At 44.8% G+C, this 21,243-nt stretch overlaps 1 protein-coding gene across 17 annotated transcripts in view; it reads left to right on the top strand.

Moving 5' to 3' along the window:
- The window catches only part of TNS3 (tensin 3), a 309,033-nt gene that overhangs the window by 148,656 nt on the left and 139,134 nt on the right, over nt 1–21,243 (top strand). For all 17 annotated transcript variants that reach the window (XM_031665397.1, XM_031665393.1, XM_031665405.1 and 14 more), the window contains 4 exons: nt 1,486–1,536; nt 3,396–3,518; nt 10,139–10,203; nt 14,329–14,412. In XM_031665397.1, coding sequence (XP_031521257.1) covers nt 1,486–1,536; nt 3,396–3,518; nt 10,139–10,203; nt 14,329–14,412 — 323 coding nt within the window. The remainder of the gene's footprint in view (nt 1–1,485; nt 1,537–3,395; nt 3,519–10,138; nt 10,204–14,328; nt 14,413–21,243) is intronic.

Raw genomic sequence — 21,243 nt, 5'->3', positions numbered from 1 at the left:
AGTAAGGAGGCCTCCTTATCTGTGGTAAAGCTAATCTGCCAGGCAAGCCTACAGGACGGTCATTTTCTCCCTTGTAGTTCTGCTCCGATGACTAGGGCATCAGTGGCTGTGAGAGGTGGACCCAAGTGGCAGAGTAGGATGTGGCCTCCGTCTGATGCCAAAGCAGCCCTGGCCCAGGTGCTTCCTGTGTCCTGACCCCTCCCCGATCCTTGATTCACTCAGTCTCCTGCCTCTTTCTCCCCTTGAATCCCATCTTGTCTGTGACCTGGCGGTAGGTAGGAAGAGGTGGCCAAGCCCCGTCTGATGGTGGTGCCTCTCACCAGGGGCCCTCTCATCCCCAGGGCTTCTTCCTTCATCACGGAGGTGGTGTGCTCTGCAGAACCCCAGCTCCTTCCTTTGGAAGCCACTCCCAGGCTGGTCAGTGCATCCCGAGTCCCCTCTCTGGCCATCCTTCCCCCTTTCCCCAGTCCACCTTCCCCAAAGAGACCATGCAGAGGGCCTGGAGTCCTGGCCAGCACCTGTCTGTGGGGCCTTATCAGGGCTAGAGCTCCCTGTGCAAAATGGCTATGGCAGGGATTCCTTTCTTGTGCAGGGCTAGAAATGAACTGTGGGTCTCAAAACAGCGCCTCACCTTGTCATAAACAGGGCTTGCTGGGTGACCTGAACAAGCCCCCGCCCTCCTCTTTCCTCACATCTCTGACTCCGGAGTGAGAGGGACGTTGAGTTAATTTTTAAGGCTCCTTGCTGCTGGAACATTATTATTATTATTATTTTTCGTTTTGTTCTACTTGAGTATTTGGCAAGGTTCCACAAATGGCTGTGATTTTTCAGTGAACTTAGGCCGTGGCTCTTGGCTGGGCATGAACTTGGCCCTTTCCAGGCCTGGGGCCACCAGGCTATAGAGGAGGGATGGCCTTCCCCACCATGTGCTACCCCTCTGTTGGGTCAGTTTGTGTTGCCAGGAGCAAGACCATAGAAGTTATTTTATATATATGTGTATATATATTTTATATTATATATTTTATACATATGTGTGTGTGTGCATATATATATATCCTGTATGTTGGGATATTTTGTAGCCATGAAAATAAAAAGCAATAGTAACACGGTAGATTGCCTGGTTTAATACTAGTTAATGAAGTAGAATATAGACTTTATGTGTAAGGTTCTGTATGCCATCCTTATCTTACTTATTTTATTTGTTTTTTATTCTGTGATCACACACATCTATACTTTTCAATCTTTTCTGATCCTCGGTACCTGGAAGGGAAACATCATGTAAAAATGCAGTGTGTTTTCTCCTTAAGTCTCTGACGTCAAGGATTTGTCTAAAACCTTTTTTTCCCCCTGATTCTTGAGTGTGAAGATTTTAGGTATTTTTTAAAAAATTGAAGTATTAATTAAAATTAAATAAAAATTAAAGTATTAAATTTTTAAAATATTAAAATCTATTTTATACAAGGCATTTTTTCCTCTCCTTTATAGGTATTAAACCTTTCAGAAAAGAGATATGACCTTACGAAGCTTAACCCAAAGGTACGGAGTTCATCCCTTTATATTCTGCATTTTGTAAAATGTAAACAATGCTTATTTTGTGCAAAAATGATTTGCTACTAGTCTTTGTGGAATGTGACTTGATAAGGAGTATTAGGAATTGTTCATAATCAATTTTTTTAATTATTACTTTTTTTTTTTAGTTTGCAATAGAGATTCATAAGAAGTTGTGAAATAATACAGAGATCTCCTGCACTCCTCACCCAGTCTTTCCAGTGGGAGAATCTTACAACACTAATAGTAAAATATCTAGGTCAGGAAGTTGGCATTGGTGTAGTCCATGGACCTCACTCACATATCCTTGGTTTTGCATACATGCGTGTTTCTCAGCATCATGGGTATAGATGATAAATACTACATATATATGTGTAGAACAAATCTGTACACATGATGCTTCCTCCTCCCACCTGCTGGGATCTTTCATAGATACTGCATATATGTATGCATGGAACAAATCTATAACAAAGATATGTATAGAAAAAATCAAAACTGCATCATATGTATAGATTTGTTCAGCCACCACAAACAAGAGACAAAACATTTCCATCAGCATGGGGATCTCTTCTCCTAGTATCTCTTTACGGTCCTAGTACTCTTTTCATGATAATTTTCATTGTTTTTTTTTTTTTTAATTTTTCTTTTTTAAATTTTACTTTTAAGCTCTGGGATACATGTGCAGAACGTGCAGGTTTGTTACACAGATAGATACACATGTGCCATGGTGGTTTGCTGCACCTATCAACCTGTCATCTAGGTTTTAAGCCCCTCATGCTTTAAGTATTTGTCCTAATGCTCTCCTTCCCCTTGCCCATCACCCTCCATGATCATTTTCAATAGCAAAATTTGGGAGAATTTTAAGACTGAGTCAACATAAGTTATGATACATATGGCTGTGTATATTCTATATGTTGAAATATTTTGCAGCCATTAGAGTAACAAAGCAGAAACATGATAAGTTGCTTATTTTAATACTAGTTAATAATAGTATAGAATTTATGTATAATAGTATCTCAATTATGCTAAATGTACATAGAAAAGAGACTAAGGGATTCATGAAAACGTTGTAGTGGTTGTCTTTGAGTGGTGGCAGGGATAGTGACTTTTCCTACTTCCTGGCAGTTTTCTGAAATTTCCGACAATTTTACACTATTTCCACGACTTTCATCATAAGATAGAGCTCCTTGCCCTCGCCCACTGACAAAAGGAAATCAAAGGAAAAACAACTCCCCCGTGTGGCCACTGTGGGCCACTGTGAACTTGTGTGAGCCTCGGGAGGCTCAGAGCTGCAGTTCTGCACAGAGTCTCTGTGTCCTTAGCATGGTGGTGATTTTCTTTGTCCAAGCACCAAACTTAATCAGGGTTTTGAAGGTGCTTCCTTCTTAAGTCCTGCCTTTCCAGGAGATTGTCTCTGATGTGTTGTCTGCACAGTGTGTAGGAGATGGCTGGCTGCCGTCTCCAAACTGGGATTTTAACCCCAGTGGGGAGATTTTGGCAGCAGCTTGGGCCTCAGACTCCTGTTTGAGACATCCCTGGACTGCGGCCCTCTTCACACAACCTGCACCATCAGCAACTCAAAGACTTTTCTAGAGTTGTCACCCCAGCTGCGGAAGAGCAGACGAGCCCCTGGAAGAAGCGGCATCACATGGGCAGTATAACGCTTTGTTTTTTCTTCCCAGTGAAGGAAGTGCGGGTCCTCATGCTCACTGAGTTTTAGAAAAGGGTCACCCAGCATGCTCTTTACTCCCAAATGAAATACATCGATGATGAAAGAAGTTGTTGTGAGATGGCCTCAGAAGGTTTCAGGAAATGGAAACTGAGGAAGCTCCCCTCTCTTGTTGCAGATCATGGATGTGGGCTGGCCAGAACTCCACGCACCGCCCCTGGATAAGATGTGCACCATATGCAAGGCGCAGGAGTCTTGGCTGAACAGCGACCCCCAGCATGTGGTCGTCATTCACTGCAGGGTGAGCGCGCCCACCTCTCACATTTGGGGGTCTGGCTGGGCTTCAGCCCTTGGAGTTGCGATAGAGAACAGTGCTGCATCGGAGCACATTTCCACTTTGAGCTGGTGTGATGTGCTCCTTATGGGTGTGTTTTTAGGTTTTTCTACTTGCTCTTAGAGAATGAAACAGAGTTATCACACCTCCCCAAGTTCGGCTTTAGAATTTATAGGATTACGGTCCCTGAATGTGTAGCTGGACATTTGAAACTGTTGACGCCAAATTGACCACGGTTATGAGAGTAAATTGTCTCATTTTTGTTGAATTTTATTTTTCATGGAAAGCTCTCCTTTTTAAAAGAGCTATGCCCTTTTCAGATGGACTGTGTCAGACTTTTCATGCCGTCTGAGTTACGGTAATCAGTTGATGGACTAGATGATGGTATGATGCCTTTGCAGTAAACATGTCGACCTTTCCAAGTGGAGCCATTGCAGTGCAGACATGGCCTGTGCATCTTCACAGAGTGGCCAGGACTGTCTGTGTGTCAGCCCCGGCAGGCTTGGTGGGTGCTGGCAGCCTGGGTGCATAACTGACAGGCACTCCTCCTCCTGGCTGCCTCAGGTTCCTTCCATGCTTCCTCCTCCCACCTTCTGGGATCTTTTGTCTTAATTCCCAGTTTTCTCAGCTGCTTTGTACTGCTCCTCAAATGTGATTGGTGCTGAAAGGGGTTGGACTGAAAGCAGACTTACTGAGGGGTAAGTGTGTGAAGCTTAACCCTCCTGCCAGAAACGTACTATTAGAGTAAAGTTCTTATCCCAGTCACACCTTGAATCAGGGAGGAATTCTCTGGGAAAGGATGTAGCCAGTGGGCTGGGGTAACTGTTCGTTAATGGGCAGCTCCCTATTTTGTGTGTTTGACAAAGCATTCTTAGGACCATCAAAGTATCTAGGAAGTGCTGACGATTCAAGACAGAAGTGTGTGTGTGTGTGTGTGTGTGTGTGTGTGTGAGAGATTTATTCTTCCAGACTCTTTCACACTAAAAAACTGCACAGAAATCCATTGTATTATGGAATTTAGTTTGAAAAAAGCTTCCCTTTGAGTTATATTAGACTCTCATTATATCTTTCCTGCAAAGTCACTAGGTAGGCCGGCTTGTGGGTGATGTTTACAGCTGTAAGGCATTTGATGACCACTCGATGTGCAGGAAACTTCCATCAGGGGAACACAGATGTTATTTACGTCTCTCTGGTGTTGTCTCTTTCCTCACATCTACCTTGATCATATTTTCCCCCTAAATGGACAGGTACACACTTTAGGACCACCAAATTATCTATGATGACCTGATCTTTTCAAGTATTATGTTAAATTATGGATTCTCCACCCAAATTGTGTTTTGGTGCAAACTAAGAGAGAGAAAGAGAGAGAGAGAGACAGACTTTTAAATAAATATAATTCTTGTTAATTAAAACAACCTATGCTTTTCAGGCTTGGTGTGGTGATTTTGACACAGTGAGCCTGATATTGATGGATCATCATTGCCTGGGATCACGTAGTAAGCTGTTCTGAGCAGCATTTCTGACTTACGAGCCTGGGCCCAGCAGCAGCACCTGTGGAAAGTGCAGGTTCTAGGGCGCACCCAGACCTGCTGCCAGCTGCATTGTCAGAAGACTCTTGGAGTTGCTGTACTTGAAAAGTGCCACCCTTGGCCATTTATTCCATTTTAATTGTTGTTCACTTCAATATTTTAATGAAATTGAGAGAAATGATGAGATTATTTAAAACATATGGGTGTCAGTGAGGACCACCTAGAGCTTTCTAAAATGCATCCTTTCACTAAGCAACTTTGGGCTTTCTGGACAGCTCTTGTTAGTGGAATTCATGGGAACATGTTGAAACTTCTCAGAAGTGATTTGCTAATCACTTGCCCTCTTCTGGTGCCATGTAAACCATTTTTGAAACGCTTAGAAATTGTGCCCTGAGAGATAAGCCCTCTTTTAATTTGAAATTGCTGATGTCGATGTTAACAGAAGTTCATCATCATCACTGCGGGGGTGAAATCGCTGACATGTGCCGAAATCCGCCTGCTTTGCAGAATGCGCGTTTCCTTCCACACATGCCAGGAATTTCTAGCATAGCTGGGCCTGTCTCAGCCTGGGCGGGAACAGAGTAAGGGTCGGTCCTGCTGTGCTTCCCGTTCTGCTGTGTGATGCAGAGGCTTGTGTTTGTGTGGGTGTGTGCAGTCTCCTCCTCACCCCTCCACACCCTGGTTATTGATTGACCAGAAATGGCCTGCAGTTCTTTTGGGAGATTTCATCCATGCCATACCTTTTGTTTCTCAGTCCATGGTGAAGAATACCCACAGAAAATTGTGCAATTAGTGATTCTATGATTTTTACTAAGAATAGTTCCAAGTCCAAAAGAATGGTGCTTGCGCTAAAGCATAACAGCCCATGAGCCTATTGCCCTTTTGTGTTTTCTACAACCTGTGAGCTAAGAGCTGTATTTACATGAACATTATATGAAGGTGTTCTACTTCAGTTCCATATGTAAAGTTTGAGTGGAACATGGCCACCTCTTATCTGTTCACGTACATCCATATCTGCTTCCGCCCACACTGCAGGAGTAGGTTTGAATAGTGGAAACAAGACCTTGCAGCCTGCAAAGCCTTAAATACTTACTATTGCATTAAGAAAGACCTCATATCAGGGTACTGCTGGCCTTGTAAAATGAGTTTGAAAGTGTTTGCATTTCTTCAGCTTTCTGGCAGAGTTTGCATTAGTCTGTTTTCTGTTACTTATAACAGAATACGTGAAACTGGGTAATTTGTAAAGAAAAGGAATTTATTTCTTAATATTTATAGGGGCTGAGATGTCCGAGCTCAAGCGGTTGCATCTGGTGAGAGCCTTCTTTCTGTTGGGGACTCTGCAGAGTCCTGAGGCTGCATGGGGCATCACATGGTGAGGGGGCTGAGGATGCTAGCTCAGGTCTCTCTTCCTCTCCTTAGAAAGCCACCAGTCTCACTCCTGTGATAACCCGTTAACCCATTAGTTAATTAATCCACAGATGCATTAACCCATTCATGAAGGCAAGGTTCCTCATGACCCAGTCATCTCTTAAAGGCCTTACCACTCAATACTGCCGCATTGGAGATTAAATTTTAACATGAGTTTTGGAAGGGGCTAATATTTAAACCATAGCAAAGTTCTCTCTTTTTTTCAATGATGGAATTCATCAGTTAAGTAACCAGGTCCTGGGCTTTTCTTTGATGGGAAAGTTTATATTACTGATTCAGTCTCCTTTCTTGTTACTGTTTTGTTCAGATTTTCTGTTTCTTCATGATTCAGTCTTGGTAGGTTGTATGTGTCTAGGAATTTATGAGGTTATTACAGATTATCCAATTTATTGCTGCATAATTGTTCATAGTATTTTTGTGTTTCTTGGTGTCTTACATGACATCAGTTACGATGACTGCTCTTTCATTTCTGATTTTGAGTTTTCTCTTTTTATCTTAGTCTAGGTAAAGGTTTGTCAATTTTGTTAGTCTTCAGAAAACGCAACTGTTAGTTTTCTTGATCTTTACTATTGTTTTTCTAGTCTCTCCTTTATTTGTTTCTGCTCCGATCTTTGTTTTTTCCTTCCTTTACTAATTTGGGGTTTAGTTTGTTCTTTGCTCCTTTAGGTGCAACATTAGGTTTTTTGTTTTGTTTTGTTTTTTGAGATGGAGTCTCGCTCTGTCACCATGCTGGAGTGCAGTAGTGCAGTGGTGTGATCTCGGCTCACTGCAACCTCTGATTCCCTGGTTCAAGCGATTCTCCTGCCTCAGCCTCCTGAGTAGCTGGGATTAGAGGCACATGCCACCACACCCAGCTAATTTTTGTATTTTTATTAGAGACGGGGTTTCACCATGTTGGCCAGGATGGTCTTGATCTCCTGACCTCATGATCCACCCACCCTGGCCTTCCAAAATGCTGGAATTACAGGTGTGAGCCACCACGCCCAGCCTAACATTAGGTTTTTTTATTTGAGAGTTTTTTTCCTCTTTTAACATAGGCATTTATTGCCATAAACTTTCCTCTTACAACTGCTTTTGCTGCACCCCATAAGTTTTCGTGTGTTATGTTTCAGTTTTTGTTTTTCTCAAAATATTTCTAAATCTCTCTTTTGATTTTTTTTCTTTAACCCAATAGTTATTTAGGAGTATGTTGTTTAATTTCCATAAACTTGTGAATTTTCCAAGACTCCTCCTGTTATTGATTTCTAGTTTCATGCCACTATGGTCAGAAATGATACTTGAGGCCAGGCGTGGTGGCTCATGCCTATAATCCCAGCACTTTGGGAGGCCAAGGCGGGCAGATCAGTTGAGATCAGGAGTTCGAGACCAGCCTGGCCAACATGACGAAACCCCATCTGTACTAAAAATACAAAAAAATTAGCTGGGTGTGGTGTCAGCACCTGTATTCCCTGCTACTCGGGAGGCTGAGGCACGAGAATCGCTTGAACCCAGGCAGTAGAGATTGCAGTGAGCTGAGATCATGCCACTGCACTCCTGCCTGGATGACAGAGTGAGACTCCATCCCCCCAAAAAATAAAAATAAAAAAAAAAAGATACTGGATATGATTTCAGTCTCTCTTAAATTCTTTAAGGTTTGTTCTGTGGCCTAACGTGCCATCTATCCTGGAGAACTTTCTGTGTGCACTTGAGAAGAATGGGCATCCTGATGTGATGTTCTGTATATGTCTGTAAGGTCTATTTGGTCTAAAGTGCAGGTTGAGTACCCTGTTTTCTTATTGGTTTTCTGTCTAGGTGATCTGTCCATTGTTGAAAATGGGGTACTAAAGTCCCCTATGGTTGTGGTATTTCTATCTGTCCCTTCAGATCTTTTAATATTTGCTCTATAGGCTGGGCGCAGTGGCTCATGCCTGTAATCCCAGCACTTTGGGAGGCCGAGGCGGGCGGATCACCTGACATCGGGAGTTCGAGATCAGCCTAATCAACGTGGAGCCACCCCGTCTCTATTAAAAATACAAAAAATTAACTGGGCGTGGTGATGCATGCCTGTAATTCCAGCTACTCAGGAGGCTGAGGCAGGAGAATTGCTTGAACTCGGGAGGCGAAGGTTGCGGTGAGCCGAGATCGTGCCATTGCACTCCAGCCTGGGCAAGAAGAGTGAAACTCTGTCTCAAAAAAAAAAAAAAAAAAAAACCAAAAAAACAAACAAACAAACAAAAAAACTTGCTTTATATATCCATAAATAGTGCCACAAAAGCAATTGATAATGGGGTGAATGTCGCCACCATGTGTGCCTGTTTTGGCTGAGGTGCTGTTTCTTTGTAGGTGAATTGCTGTCAAATATAGTTTTATGCAAGAAGCATACTAGTAGCCATACCGTTAATGACTGCACGTGCCAGGATTCAGCTGCAAAGAGTGTGTCAAGTGCCCGCACTGAGTATCTATAAGGCATGCTCTTGACTTTCACTGACAGAGAGAAGGATGCTCCTGGGTGACATTCATGTATGACTGGGCTTATCAGAATTGTGACTTGAATTTGATCAGTAGTTTCTTCTCAAGAAGTTAGGGAGCTACATATTAGAGGCCCTGCCATTTTGGCTTTATGTGATTCCAGATCAGGGATTGGCAAATATTTTTAAAAAGAGCCAGATTGTATTTTACGCTTTGCAGGCCCCATGGTCTTGCTGCAAATACTGAAACCTCCCCCTGCAGCGAGGGTGGAAGCAGCCCTGGATGTAGGTAAACAGATGGGAGTGGCCATGTTCTAGTCAAACTTTGTGTGTGTGGACACTGAAATCTGAACACAATTTCACATGGCATGGAATCTTATCTTTTCAAAATTTTTCCTCAATGGTTTGAAAATGTAAAAATGACTCGCAGCTCACAAGTTGTGGGAAAGTAGGTAATGGGCAGAAGTAGCTCCTGGGCTGTGGTTTGCAATCGGCTGTTGTAGGTTGTAAGAGTATGTTCTCGAAGGTGGCGCTCTGTGGCTCTGGGTAAGGATTGGCCTGTCCAGTTTCTGCTTCTTCTGCTGGTGTTGCTGGTTTGTGGGCTGGGCTGTTGGTGTCTGTGGTTATGGTTTGAGTGAGTCCTTTTCAGAACGTCTGCCTGGGACAGTGGTTCCTCTCTGTGTAATGAGGGTGGGCTGCGGGGCTATACCTGGAGCTCAGGTGCTGGCAGTGCTGCCAGTGAGCTGGAATCTATGTTCCACTCATACTGAGCTGTGTGTGCAGCCCTGATCATTATCAACCCGTGAGCAGGCAGGCGTTCACTTCTGTCTGACCTGGATAATTAAGTCATGCTAATTGCTGCAGCTCCTGGCACAGTTTCTTCCAGCCTAATTGGGTGAAATGACAGGCAGATGCTGTGTTGATCTGCCCTCCTGGGCTTCTACGGCTGCTCCAGTTAGCACCCGCTCTTACTGTTTGCACCCAGCGTGCAGGTTCCCTGTTGCAGAGACTCCAGTTGCCCTGGGTACTGACTCTCCCAGACCGGAAGGCTGCGGGTGATGCTGGCCTAACCTCCAAAGCAAGCTCTCTATTATTTTGTCCACTAGTGAGTCTTTTCCTGTTCTAATTACATCTCTGCTGTGGGATTTCAGAGAAAATCAGCTCATGTTTTTGTCTCCTGCAGGGTGGGAAAGGACGCATAGGAGTGGTCATATCGTCCTACATGCATTTCACCAACGTCTCAGCCAGGTAGGATGAAGATGTCAGCTCACTGTCTTGAGGTGCTAAAAGCGGAGACTGCATGGGACTGAAGGCTGCGTGGGAGCTGTTCTGGGCACCAAGGGCTCGGCTGACCTGTGTTTCCCATCCCCCAGTGCTGGGGTGGTCAGTGCCTGGAAACCCAGCTTCCAGTTAAGCGTTTACACTTGTGAAAGTGGCATTTTCCATGTTGGGTGGCTATGTATGATTGATTCTAAGTACTTCCATGGAGGCGTTAAAAAAATAAGTGGCCCCACTGTCCCTTATTCTCTAATGGAGAATTCTCTAATAAAGAATAACAGAGGTAAAAGTCACCATTATGAAAATTAAGAACAGAGTGGTCTCACTAAATCAGTTCATACCTTGTATATAATGATGGTGACAGCCACCTCTTTTGCAGGCACTGGGCCTCTGGGAAGTATGCTGAATATTTTCCTTTTCTTCCTGAATTCTCCTAACTAACCCATGAAGCAGTTACTGTCATTCCCATTGCATGGGTGAGGGAAGCGAGGCTCAGAGGAGCCAGGCAGCTTGCTCATGATCTCACAGCCCAGGAGTGGGGAGCCAGATCTCAGCTGGTTTCCATGAGATGGAACTGTAATCGTGGAGATTTTGGAGGTGCCACTCGGGTCCCCTTAGCCAGGCATGACACAAACATGGTAGGGCCACAAGGACCTCAGTCCTATGCCCATCCTCCTGGCCCTGGGCAGCTGTGGTGTACAACCTGGACCCTTCCCAGAATGCAGATCTTCACTCACGCTGAAATGCAGTGCAGAAAATAACATTATTTGTGGGGTCTGCATTTGCATCTGCCCTGTCTTCTCAATGGCCTCTTTGTAAAGCCTGAGCTTTCCATTCTGAGGAAATAGAAGCTTATTCATACCAGCCAATAAACCTTTTCCTTTCTAGCACCAAGGAGTGAAATTTGACTTTCTGAATATTTTCTCTGGAAACCAGTTGGGGAGTTGGTGCCTGCCAGGGAGGAAACCAACCCCCAAGTGAAAATCAGCCACCCTCTTGGTGAGAATAATCATCGGTGTGTGTGTGTGCCAGGAAAATCGAGATTCCTGGGCACATGCATCCCTCAGTGATGCCAAAGACATGTGGTAGGTGACCAAACATAGCCTGGCTGGTTCTGGACAGAGACCGCCTCAGCATTTTCTTTTTTTTTAAGACAGAGTCTTGCTCCATTGCCCAGGGTGGCTCAATCTCGGCTCACTGCAACCTCCGCCTCCCAGGTTCAAGCTATTCTCCTGCCTCAGCCTCCTGAGTAGCTGGGATTATAGGTGCGTCCCACCATGCGCAGCTAATTTTTTGTATTTTTAGTAGAGATGGGGTTTCACCATGTTGGCCAGGCTGGTCTTGAACTCCTGACCTCAGGTGGTCATTCACCTCGGCCTGCCAAAGTGCTGGGATTACAGGCATGAGCCACCGTGCCCAGCCACACCTAAGCATTTCTATCCCCAGCAAAGTCGTACTGCCTGAACCAAAGTTCCATGCACTGTAGATAGTCCTGAATTTTTGGAGAAGGGTAAATGTCTAAGGACTAAAAGCACACTTTTGACACTCTTGCTACAAACTCTGTTTTCTCTTAATAGTCAATATGTATTTCAACTGCATGCATCAGGCAATTTACCTGATTTAAGCCTCCGCATCCTTACCTGGAAAATGATGGTAGTCCTACTTCCCAGAATGTTGTGACAGTTCACCATATCATTGCACAAAAAGCACTTAGAACAGCGTCGGTACTCGGGTTATTGGCTGTCATTAATGCTGCTGTGATTAGTAGGAGTAATAGTATTAAGTGCCTTTCAATTAAATGCGCTGATACTACATACTTTTTGTGACTTGCTTTTCTACATTAATATCATTTTATACGCATCATTCCCCGACATCATTTCAGTGTCAGCATAGCACTTTATTCAATGGATATGTTATGTATTTAAGCATTTGCTGATTTTGCCTATCCAAGTTGCTTCTGGTTGTGTGTGTGTGTGTGTGTGTGTGTGTGTGTGTTTAAGACGGAGTCTCACTCTGTCGCTGGGGCTGGAGTGCGGTGGCGTGATCTTGGCTCACTGTAACCTCCACCTCCCGGGTTCACGTGATCTCCTGCCTCAGCCTCTCGAGTAGCTGTGATTATAGGTGCCCGCCACTATGCCCAGCTAATTTTTTGTATTTTTAGTAGAGATGTGGTTTCACCATTTTGGCCAGGCTGGTCTTGAACTCCTGACCTCGTGATTCACCTACCTTGGCCTCCCAAGTGTTTTTTTTTTTTTAAATTTAGGTTGCTTCCAGTTGTTTTCTACTGCAAAGCATGCCATGATGAACACATTCTTATACGTACATCTATGATCATCTCTACAATGTTCCCTCTTAGATTATATTCCAGAAGTAGAGTAATCCCAGATAGCACAAGCACACATTTGAGGTCTTTATCAAAAACTGCAAACAGAAGAAAACAGAAACTTCAAGTCACCAGAAAAGAACATTCTTGTATCAACACCATAAAAATAGAGTTATAACGACACAACCAGTACTAATATTATTACTACCAATAATATTACTATGGAAAATAAACATTGGTCAAAATGTATTCTCAGCATTTAATAAAACAAGGAATTCCAGAAAAAGGAATGCTTAAAAGTCACTGGGAGGCTGTGGAGCTGCACTCTCCTGCTCAGTATGTGATGGACTCGGTGCTAAAGTGGGCCCTTCTGTTTGCGACTGCCCTACCAGCACAGTCCCTTGCTAGCAAATGCACATAGCAAGTTGTCCATTTTATAGCATTCTGTGAAAGTCATATCACACTCAACTTACTTTTGAGTATGTTTCTTTTTCCTCCTGCCTGTCTCTCTAGCTGTGTTTTTATGAAGTCCACAGTGCTTATGTACATCATTTTTCTAGAGGGGCATAGACACATTTTTCTAAGTAAAGGGGCACTTTATCAGGTTTTGTTGTTGTTGTTGTTATTGTTGTTTTGAGCTGGAGTCTCACTCTGTCACCCAGGCTGGAGTGCAATGGTGCAATCTCTGCTCACTACAATTTCCACCTCCCGGGTTGAAGTGATTCTTCTGCCTCAGCCTCCGGAGTAGCTGGGATTATAAGCACCCACCATCACGCTCGGGTAATTTTTATATTTTTAGTAGAGACTGGATTTCACCCTGTTGGCCCGGCTGGTCTTGAACTCCTGACCTCAGGTGATCCACCCCCCTTGGCCTCCCAAAGTGCTGGCATTACAGGCGTGAGCCACTGCACCTGGCCTATCAGGGTTTTAAGGAAGCATTTGGCCCAAGTGAGTTTGAATTGTTAAGATACCACAGTCATATTCCAGGATTCGTGCTGAAGTCAGATCAGGAAACCCCACGAATGCCCTGCTGTGAGGTTTCTGGAAGTTTCCGTCGGATACTACCTGTCAGCATTGTGGAGCTAGCATTGACGGTCAAATATGTTGTTGGAAAGCAGGGTTACTTTCTATGGCAGTCACTTCAAAAACAGTGCTGCAGCCCCGAGGCCCCAGACACTTTTCCAGCCCCAGTGCCCTGTGTTGTTCTCAAGCCCAGTCCTGGGAGTGACGTACTGGCGGGGCACAGGCTGGCCCACTTGTGTCCCGAGGGTGCCTCTTGGGACTTCATGGGGGAGTCCATTCCCTCTTGTGCTCTGGGTTGCTCCCTGCATCCTCGTGGTCCTGAGACTTGAGTCTACCTGGTATTCTCTCGCAGAGCCCACTTAAAAAGATCTTTATTTAGGAGGTAGGGTGGCCAAGGGACAGTTTTGGATACCAGCCCTACCACCTGCCTACTGAGAAGCCTCAGTTGGTTCTTCTGCAAGCTGGGTATTCAGCACTTTTAAGTATCCTACCTTTAGATAAGGTGCTGTTATTTCAGATGAGAATTCTGACCCTGCACTATGGCTCCCACTTTGAGCACAGTATATTCCTGAAGGGGAAATGAAATCTAAGAAGAGACAGGTGGATTGGGTATGCACAGATGCAGCAAAGGGTGAAGCCGCTTGTGGGAGCTGGTTGCTTTGAACAGCCATGAGACACATCCCCCATCACACACCCATGTGGTGTGAGCTCCACTGAGTTGACTCTCTCTCTCTCTCTCTTCCCTCCAGCGCTGACCAGGCCCTTGACAGGTTTGCAATGAAGAAGTTTTATGATGACAAAGTTTCAGCTTTAATGCAGCCTTCCCAGAAACGGTATGTATACATCCCCAAAGCCAGAGTGAAGAGGTGAATGAAATTTTACATATAAAAATGCGAAAACAGAAGAGGCATCTCCTCTGTCCCAACACCTAAGTGGGATTCCTGGGTCATGCTGAAAACTATGAAGCGGGTGGTGGGGGAGCTTGTCCCTCCCACAGGTTAAGGACCAGGCCGTCCTGTGTGTCTGTGGTGAGAGAGCCCCCTATGCTGCTGGCTTGCACTGACAGGTAGAGGGAGGACTTGCTCCAGTTGGCATCTTCCTCCCTTGCAGGGAGTGAGTTTTGATTTCCATTGTTATGTTGGAACTTGGTTCTGTTGGCTAGACCAGGGGTCAGTGAACTCTCTCTGCAACAGACTGGAGAGTGGGTATTTTAGGCTTTGCAGGCTGTAGGATCTTTATCGCAACTGTTCTAACATGAAAGCAGCCCTGGGCAATATGGAAATCAGGGAATGTGTCTACATTCCAGTAAAACTTTACTTACACAAACACATTAGCAGTTGCGTTTGGCCAATTCTTGTAGCTGATCAGTTCCCTGAGGCCACGGAGTGTTTTTCTGTCATGCTGCCCATCTCTCCCTTCTCTACTTCTGGGCATGGCCCCTGGAAAGTGCTCAGTAAGTGATGGGGAATAGCCATGGGGTGCAGAACTTTCTCCTTTTGCTGCCTGCCCCAGCAGGCTGAGGTCAAGAACCTGAGCAGGGCTGGCTGAGAGGCAGTGAGAAGGACCCACAGCTGGCTCCCCATCCAGGTGCACTTCCTCCACAGATGGTGACACCTAGAGCCATCCAGGTAGCTCCACGGCATATTTCAAAGCCCACAGCAGGGAATTTGTAGGAGAATTGCCAAGGCTATTGCCAAATGGTGTTCCTCTTTGGAGACAGGTAGTTGCACACCCGGCCTTGTGTATGCAAGTTTTGATGCCTTGTATCTGTTTTCTCCAGTGCAACTGAGGGCTATGTCAGCAGACATGGGAGTAGACAGGCAGAAAGGGATTTCAAGCATCACCAGAGGCACCTTTTCCTTTGGTCTTGATATTTCCAATGGCCTGGCTCTGTTTCTCTTGAAACTGGGTGCATGGGCTAGGGTGTGGGACCATGGTCAGCAACAGGCCCACATGCAGTGCAAGTTGCGTATAGAAAAATCAGCATTTTATAAAATATTTTAGTTAAACAGTCACTTGGGTTTTTTTTTTTTTTTTAACCATAAAGTGTTATTTCTCTGTTGAACAGTTTCCAAAATCGTGACATTCATGTGACCTCCTGCATGGAAAATGAGGTATAAATAGGGAGTAACCCGTGCAGAATGCTTGGCACACAGGAAGTACAGCTGTCATCTTTCCTTTTTTTTTGTTCTTATTTCTTACGGCACCAGCAGCTTGTTTATAACATTAAAAGAATATGAGAAAAGGGGGAAAATATCTCCTCATTTTCTTTTTTTGAAACAGGGTCTTGCTCTGTCACCTAGGCAGTAGTGCAGTGGTGCAATCTTGGCTCACTGCAGCCTCAATCTCCTGGGCTCAAGCAATTCTCCCACCTCAGCCTCTCGAGTAACTGAGACTATAGGCGCACATCACCACACCCAGCTAATTTTAAAATTTTTGTGGAGACAATGTCTCCCAGGTTGTGGTGGGAGGCTGTGTTGCCCAGGCTGGTCTTGAACCCCTGAGTTTGAATCATCCTTCTGCCATGGCTTCCCAAAATGCTGGGATTGTGGGTGTGAGCCACAGTGCCCTGCTCTTCTCATGTTCCCACGCCCAAGGTTTTCATGCATCCTTCCCATCATTGCACATTTGAAGCCAGAGCATTTGCATTTTTTAATGTTTGCTGGGTTTGATTTTACATTCCAAGGTTAATCCCTCTGCTCCTGAGATTAGGGAAATGCCCCTTATTCCTTCCTCTTTTCCTTTTATCTTGACCAGAGCCTGCATGAAAAGATGCTCACCAAATGGGAATCGAGTGTGTAAACAACTGAATGAATGCATAAGATAGATCTGGAGGAAAGTTTGAGACCAGAAGAACGTGTGATGACAGCTTGTATGGGAATAGGCTCTGTGATGGGAGGCTTCTCTGTTGTTCTGAATGGCCTGGGGAGTGGGATGGGTGCTCTGCAGGCTGTTTTAGGACTGAGCTCAAGAAATCATTTTAAAGTCACACTTGTAATAATCACTCTTGAGAATAATTAATTAGCGTGGAATTTGTGGCTGGGGAGCTCAGAAGTCTCAATAGCAACTCCGATGGGAGGTGAATCTTTGTTACCTTGCTTGTTACACTAAAACGCCATGGACCAGTTGGCCCATGGGGCTGACCCATAAAACTTACATGTGTCCATGTAAGTTTTCTGTTTTTATACCTTCCTTGTCTTCAGCAAACCATGAGAAGCAGCTTGTTGACACCCGGTGTGGCCTCCTGTTGGTGCTCATTACCACCATTGTGTTATTGAGGCACCCCTGAACTTCCTTACCTAAACTTGGAAGCCTTCCTCTTTGAGAAGTAGTTAAAAAGAAATACTGGGTGCGGCACAGTGACTCTAGCCTGTAATCCCAATTCTTTGGGAGGCTGAGACAGGACAATCCCTTGAGTCCAGGAGTTTGACACCTACCTTAGCAACACGGGAAGACCTCATCTCTATCCCAAAAAAAAAAAAAAAAAAAAAAATTAGCTGGATTTGATGGCACACACCTGTAGTCCCAGCTACTCTGGAAGCTGAGATGGGAGGATCCCTTGACCCCATGAGTTGGAGGTTACAGTGAGCTGTAATTGCCCCACTGCATGCCAGCCTGGATGACAGAGCTAGACCCTGTCTCCTCCTATCCCCCAAAAATCCTGGTATAGTTTTGGTGTATCATCAGCATCATGGAAATAATATTAAAATTATTAATGTTTCTGACATCTCTTTTCTTTTCCACCTTTCCTTTCTTTCTGAGAGAGTTGAGATAGCAACACACGTTTCTTGGCCCTATCACTGAGTTAATAGGGAAAGTGACAGGAAGCCAGTTGTTTCTTTCGGGAGCTGAACTCTCCTGAGTGTTGCCTGTCAAGGTGACCCTGGGAGGCCCCAAGTGGGACTCACCTAAGACCATCAGTCATGTTGTCTATGCACATTTGGGTGTCTCTTTGAGGCAAAGGGAAGACAGACTAAACAAATGTCTTGGCATGCAGAAATCAGGATGTCCTAGAAATAATGCTATATAGTGTTACTGGTGGAAGGTATCAGAGTTACCAGCAGTGAATCCGTGAGGGTCTGCAGCAACCTCAGTTCTTGCCTGCTCGGAAGAAAGAATTTGACTGAGAGACATAAGGTAGAAAAAGAGACACAGGCAAATTTCAGAGCCGGAGTGGAAGTTTATTTTAAAAGGCTTTAGAACAGGAAAGAAAGGAAAGTACGCTTAGAAGAGACTCAAGCGGGCACATGAAGGTCAAGTGCGGTGTTCAACCTTGGTCCTAGACTTTATAGACTGGCCCACTTCCCACGTCTTGTGCCCCTTTCCCATGATTCTTCCCTTAGGGTGGGCTGCCCGCATGCATACTGCCCTCCTTTTGCTTGGGAAGTGAGCACATGCAGTGCGTTTAGGAAGTTGTACGCATGCCTATCTAAGGGTTTCTTCCCTTTTCTGGTGATGTGCCCCGAGAAGGTCATACTCTGCCATTTTGTCTGTTAATGCATGTGCCCGAGAAGTTGTGTCTCCCTGGAGCCTGCGTTCAGTTAACAGTGCAATGGGCATGGACCATCAGGAAATGGCCTCCTCCTGGCACCGGCTGCCGGTGTATCACTTTCAGAGAGGCAATGTGGTAATTGCCGAACCGTTACCCAGCATTCCTAGTGGGTGCGGAAAGAGCCCTCTCCTGTCCTGCTCATGCCTGTTTAACTCCCTGTAAAAATGGCACTATTTGGTTTTTGATATTTCTGTCATTTTGGACACAGTACCTCCGGTGCCTGAAGGGATACTTTAAAAATACAAGGGGAGTAGTTTTCCACATTCTCTAGAGGATGCAACTCCTCAGGTAGCCACTGAGAGGCTTCTGTAACCGACAAGTGGGTTCATTATTCAATGCCCAGATAGAGCTGATTTACCAAGACAGGGGAATTGCAGTAGAAAAAGTTTAATTCATGCAGAGCTGGCTGAACAGGAGAACAGAGTTTTATTACTACCCAAATCAGTCCCCCGGAAAATTTGGAGGCTTGGGTTTTTCAAAGATATTTTGGGGAGAAGGGGATGGCTAGGGAATGGGTGCTGCTGAGTGCTTGGGGGTGCAGTCATAGGGGAAAATGGCCCTCTTGCCTCTGAGTCCGCTTCGGGGTGGGGCCAGAGAACAGTTGGCAGGTCAGGTAGAGCTGTCAGTTGTCAGAAATGCAAAAGCCTGAATAGACACCTCAAAAGGCCAAACTTAGGTTCTACAATGGTGATGTTATCTCTAGGAATAATTGAGGAAGTTGCAAATCTTGTGATCCCCAGAGTAATCTTTTAAGTCTATACCTTGGCAGAATTCAAGCTGCTTTCATCCTCCCAACGTGGTGGTCTTGCATTAGTTTTACAAAGGTGGTTTAGTTTTGGGCTATTATCATTTAAACTATAAACTTTACTTTCTCCTAAAGTTAGTTTGGTCCAAGTCCAGGAATAGCCAAGGGCAGCTAGGAGGTTAAAGGCAAGATGGGGGTTGGTTACATTAGATCTCCTTCACTGTCATACTTCTCTCACTGTTAAAATTTTTGCAAAGGCCATTTTACTTAATGCCCCTGTGGCTTCACCCTGCACATCCTCCTTGCTGCCCACAGCCTGCGGAAAAAGGGTGACCATTCCTCAGGGAGCGGCACACTTTGCCTGGGCCCAGACATCCCCTCTGAATCACCACCTCTGTGGGCAAAACCACCTACCCTTTGGAAGCATCCCTCGGGAGAGCAGAGGCTGTGGCAGATATGTTGTGGTCTACTCTGACCCTTATGCCCATGCAACTGAGTCATCTTTGCAGCAATTCCAATGTGTAGGTCTCATTATTCTCCCCATTACACGAGAGGGAAGGGAATGCTCAGCAGAATGTTAAGTAACAGCCCAGGCTTGGCTCACACCAACAGGTGGCCCAGCTCACCTTTCCTGGCCGGTGGGTGCTGCCCCTGCAGGCGTGGCTGACTCTGTGAGTGCTGGGAATGTAGAATGAGTAAGCTGTTGGGAAAGATGTCCTGTGACGATGGTTCCTGCTGCTCGGAAAAGTAACATTTGAATGCCGATTTTTATGCACCCACATTTTCAGACAGATTTAAGCTTACGTCTAGTGCAACTCAAATGTTTAGGGAGATTTCTGGAGATTCCAAATGGAAGTTTTTGCTGTTAGAAGTGACTGTGAATAATGCAAGGGGCAAGTGAAAATTTCAAGCTGTTTTATGTTCGTTTGCTTACAAGTTAAAAGCAATCCTTTAGTTTTTAAAATGTACTGGCTGGTTTGAGAAGAAGCATGGAAAACATCATCTCCAGGGAGTTATTTCCTAAAAAGAAGGAAAATATAGCAATGGGAAAATAATGGAGCTGTTTTTGTAAAGTATCTGGTTTCTAATCTTTCCAGCTCTGAAAACCCTGTTGACTAAGTAGGAGCATTTTATTTTGGATAAGGCTGTTGAGATGGTCTTTAGAGGGCATCGGATACCCTACCATTGATTCATTTATATCTACCTTTAATGCCACAGATAAATCCCATGTATACGAAGTTAAAGTTGATCCTTTCCATAGTCGGCTGGATAAACTAATTGTGCAATTCTGTCCTATTATGTTCGTTTCCCCTTCTTTTCTTTTCTTTTTTTTCTTCGAGACAGGGTCTTGCTCTGTCGCTCAGGCTGGAGTGCAGTGGTGCAATCTAGGCCCACTGCAACCTCTACCTCCTGGGTTCAAGTGATTATCATGTCTCAGCCTCTTGTGTAGCTGGGATTATAGGCGTGTGCCACCATGCCCATCTAATTTTTAAATTAATTAATTTTTTTTGTAGAGACAGGATTTCAGCATGTTGGCCAGGCTGGTCTCAAACTTCTGACCTCAGGTGATCCGCCCACCTCAGCCTCCCAAAGTGCTGGGATTATAGGCGTGAGCCACCGCGCCTGGCCTGCCTTATTTTCATCCATACCTGAATGTTCTTTTCTTTGGTACTGATGGTAGTTCTCTAGGAAGTCACTCACAAACTCAGTGCTACTACCTGTGCCTGACTATCTGTCTGCAATCTCACAGCATTTACTACAGCTTATATTTGCAGTAAACTTTGTTATTTTTATAAGACGTTGCTATTTAAAAAAAAAATGTTTTTTAAAGGCTTGCTTTTATTTGGGATTTTGAACAATATATATATATTTTTAATCTTAACTTATTAAGAAAGCATGTGAAGGAAGAAAAAAAACTGCATTTACCTTAGCATTTTATGTCTTTAATTTATCTGAAAACATGATGCATAAAAAGTTGATTTCTATAAAGGTCAGATGAGAATTATATTCCAAGAGGTTACTTTTCAATTGGTTAAGCCATCACCTGAGCAGCCCTTTGTAGACGGACCTGGGAAGTGATGACTGTTGAGAGCTGGTTTTGGGGAGAAAACTCTGGAGTCCTGGATCCTAGGCAGTGGCAGCCTCTTCCCTTCCCCTCTGACCACCACTGGGCTTGTGGCCCTGGACTTTGGCCTTCTTTGGGAGCTTGTGGCAAAACAGAGTTCTTCTGCCATCAGCTTGGCCCTCCTCATCTGAAGGAAATACTTCTCGTGCTTCGTCTGGTGGCAGGGGCAACAATTCCAGCCAGGCCACATCAGCAGAAATGAAGTTCTGTGACCACAGTATGGGACAATACCTGTGTCAGGG

Source organism: Papio anubis, chromosome 4 (genome assembly GCF_008728515.1).
Source record: "Papio anubis isolate 15944 chromosome 4, Panubis1.0, whole genome shotgun sequence".
Classification (NCBI taxonomy): domain Eukaryota; kingdom Metazoa; phylum Chordata; class Mammalia; order Primates; family Cercopithecidae; genus Papio; species Papio anubis.
The sequence above is the reverse complement of the archived record's forward strand: the minus strand, read 5'-3'. Positions and strand labels throughout refer to the sequence as shown.